The 2,500-nt window shown below is 41.5% G+C and overlaps 1 protein-coding gene across 3 annotated transcripts in view; it reads right to left on the bottom strand.

The window, feature by feature from the left end:
- rhbdl3 (rhomboid, veinlet-like 3 (Drosophila)) overlaps positions 1 to 2,500 on the bottom strand; it is a 20,459-nt gene that overhangs the window by 10,825 nt on the left and 7,134 nt on the right. For all 3 annotated transcript variants that reach the window (XM_046844194.1, XM_046844265.1, XM_046844337.1), the window contains one exon: positions 2,291 to 2,449. In XM_046844194.1, coding sequence (XP_046700150.1) covers positions 2,291 to 2,449 — 159 coding nt within the window. The remainder of the gene's footprint in view (positions 1 to 2,290; positions 2,450 to 2,500) is intronic.

The following is a 2,500-nucleotide window of genomic DNA, read 5'->3' as shown; positions in this document are numbered from 1 at the left end:
ACACACACACACACACTCTCTGTTTGCTTGTGTTTTCTCTTTTTCTCACTGAGACTTACAGTAAACTCTCACTTCAAAACATTCACTAAATTCTCCTACCATCACTGAGCAACTACACAGAGAGAGAGAGAGAGAGAGAGAGAGAGAGAGAGAGATATGTGTGTGTGTGTGTGTGTGTGTGTGTGTGTGTGTGTGTGTGTGTGTGTGTCTAAAAGAGAGAATGAGAGATGACTTTTACAAGCCGGTTGCCGAGACGAAACGTCTCACACACTCTTCGGAATGTTCTCGTTCCCCCACGCTGTCGAGAATAAAGAAAGTCTCAGAGAAGTACAGAATAAAGAACAAGTGTTTGAGGGGAAACAAGTTCGGTTCACTTCCTCGTGATGAACAGATAAACAATTCAAATATTCTGATCTTTTACATCACACAAGAGCCAGCCGTGTTCCTGAACGTGACTTCAACCCTAAAACAAAAGCTGAGAACGGCCCCTGGGGGTGTGGCTTAATATTGTAATCAGCATGCTTGATTGACAGCTCGCTGTCTGAGATCCTCACCATCTTTCACTCGCTGAATTGGAGGTACAGCTGGAGTTCTGTTCGAGTCCCAGAACCTAAACCCTTAAAAAATTTATAAACACAGTAACCTTTTCAGAAAAGCAGGAACCTTTTGTAGGAACTAAGAAACCTGTCCAGGAACTTTTGAGGAAAAGGGAGAATTTAGGAACTTACAAATCCTCTTTAGGAGGCTTCAGACTTTTTCAGAACTAGGGTTAGGGTTAGAAATACTATAAGCACTCTGGATCCCTCCATGAACCCAGGATGTATTTCAGGAACCCAGATCTTTTTTTAATAGACCAAGAAGCTCTAAAGGAACCACTAATGGAATAAAATTACTTTCTGAAAATCAGGAACTATTGGGGTGAAACTTTCTGTCGTGAAGGACAGCTCTGGGACAGATTCACCAGTCCTGTAGTTCTCAGAAGCTTCCAGAACTTCCAGAACCATGTTTTCTGCTTTTTTACCGCTTTCAGCTTTTCAGTCTCCGTCTCTCCCCCTGGGTGTTTTGGTAAATGTGTCACAGCAGGTGTTTTATAGGACACAATAGCGACCGAGACCCTTATACACACACACACACACATACACACACCACCGCCCCTTTGCTCCTCGTTCCATTTACTTACAGAGACACAAAGATTAGAAAATGAATTGAAAAAAGACAGATGGATAGAGAGAGAGAGAGAAAGAGAAAGAGAGAGAGAGAGAGAGAGAGAGAGAGAGAGAGAGAGAGAGAGAGAGCTGATCAGACATAATTTAAGGAACACCAGAGCCGTTATCTTGGAAATCACAACCATTTTCTAGAACCTTTCCATCAACTTAAAATCCTTTTTCTGGCATCTGGAACCTTTAAAAAACCTTGAAGAACCTTTTAGGAACCCAAAAACGTTCCCGAGAGAGTGAGAGAGAGAGAGAGAGAGAGAGAGAGAGAGAGAGAGAGATTATAACAGGGGTCTTCAAAATCTTTTCTGTGAGGGACACATCATTATTCCTTTCTTTAATGGGGTCTGTACCAGAAAAAGCCCCGGGCCGGAGATTATTACTGTCATTATGACATTTTTTAATATTCAGTGTTTTTGAAATCATCTTTTGCACATGCATGTGGTTGGTGAGTGAATCTAATAAATAATTATTGTATAATGTTAATAACTAGAGGTCACTACATGTAAAATAGAACTAAACATCACCACTGAATCATTAAAATGTGCCAAAGGAAATAAATATGAATATTTTTATTAATAAATATTATTATATAATTAAAACTGTATAAATGTAATATAGCGCTCTCCGTGCAGCGCGCAGTTCCAGCGATCGACTATCGGTGCCTCGACCTCTTTTAATAACTAAAGTAGATTTTAGTTTGAAAGCCAACATTTAATATTAAATACAGATATGATATGAATAAAACAGAGATTTAAAATGACATTTACAAAATATATCTCTGTCATTGTTCAGCGGGCCGGTCCACATGCGGGGCAGGACATATCGGACCCCCAGGCTGTAGTTTTGGGGACCCCTGTCTTATAATGAATACAAAGGAGCACTTTGGAGAATAGGGAACCTTTACAGGAACCAAAAAGCCTTTTCAGTAGCCCTAAAACCTGATTGGGAACTGTTTCAGGGACCCAAGAATTTTCCCAAGAGAGTGTGAGAGATAGAGAGAAACGCAGACATGTACCCTGATCTGTGGACTCCCCTTTTCTCCCAGAGCATTGTGGGTAATATTCCGGACTCACCAGATTAATGAAATCCTGATAGCGGATCTTTCCCTCAGCGTTTCCATTGGCAAGCGCCAGCAGAACCTCCAGCTTGTGTGTGTCGAGTTCTGAGCCGTGTGTCTCGAGCAGATCACGCAAATGTTCAGCGCTGATGAATCCTGAACCCTCTGGGTCATACTTCAACACACACACACACACACACACACACACACACACACACACACACAC

The sequence above is a fragment of the Silurus meridionalis genome, chromosome 1, assembly GCF_014805685.1.
Source record: "Silurus meridionalis isolate SWU-2019-XX chromosome 1, ASM1480568v1, whole genome shotgun sequence".
Lineage (NCBI taxonomy): Eukaryota > Metazoa > Chordata > Actinopteri > Siluriformes > Siluridae > Silurus > Silurus meridionalis.
This window is presented reverse-complemented; position numbering and strand designations above follow the sequence as displayed.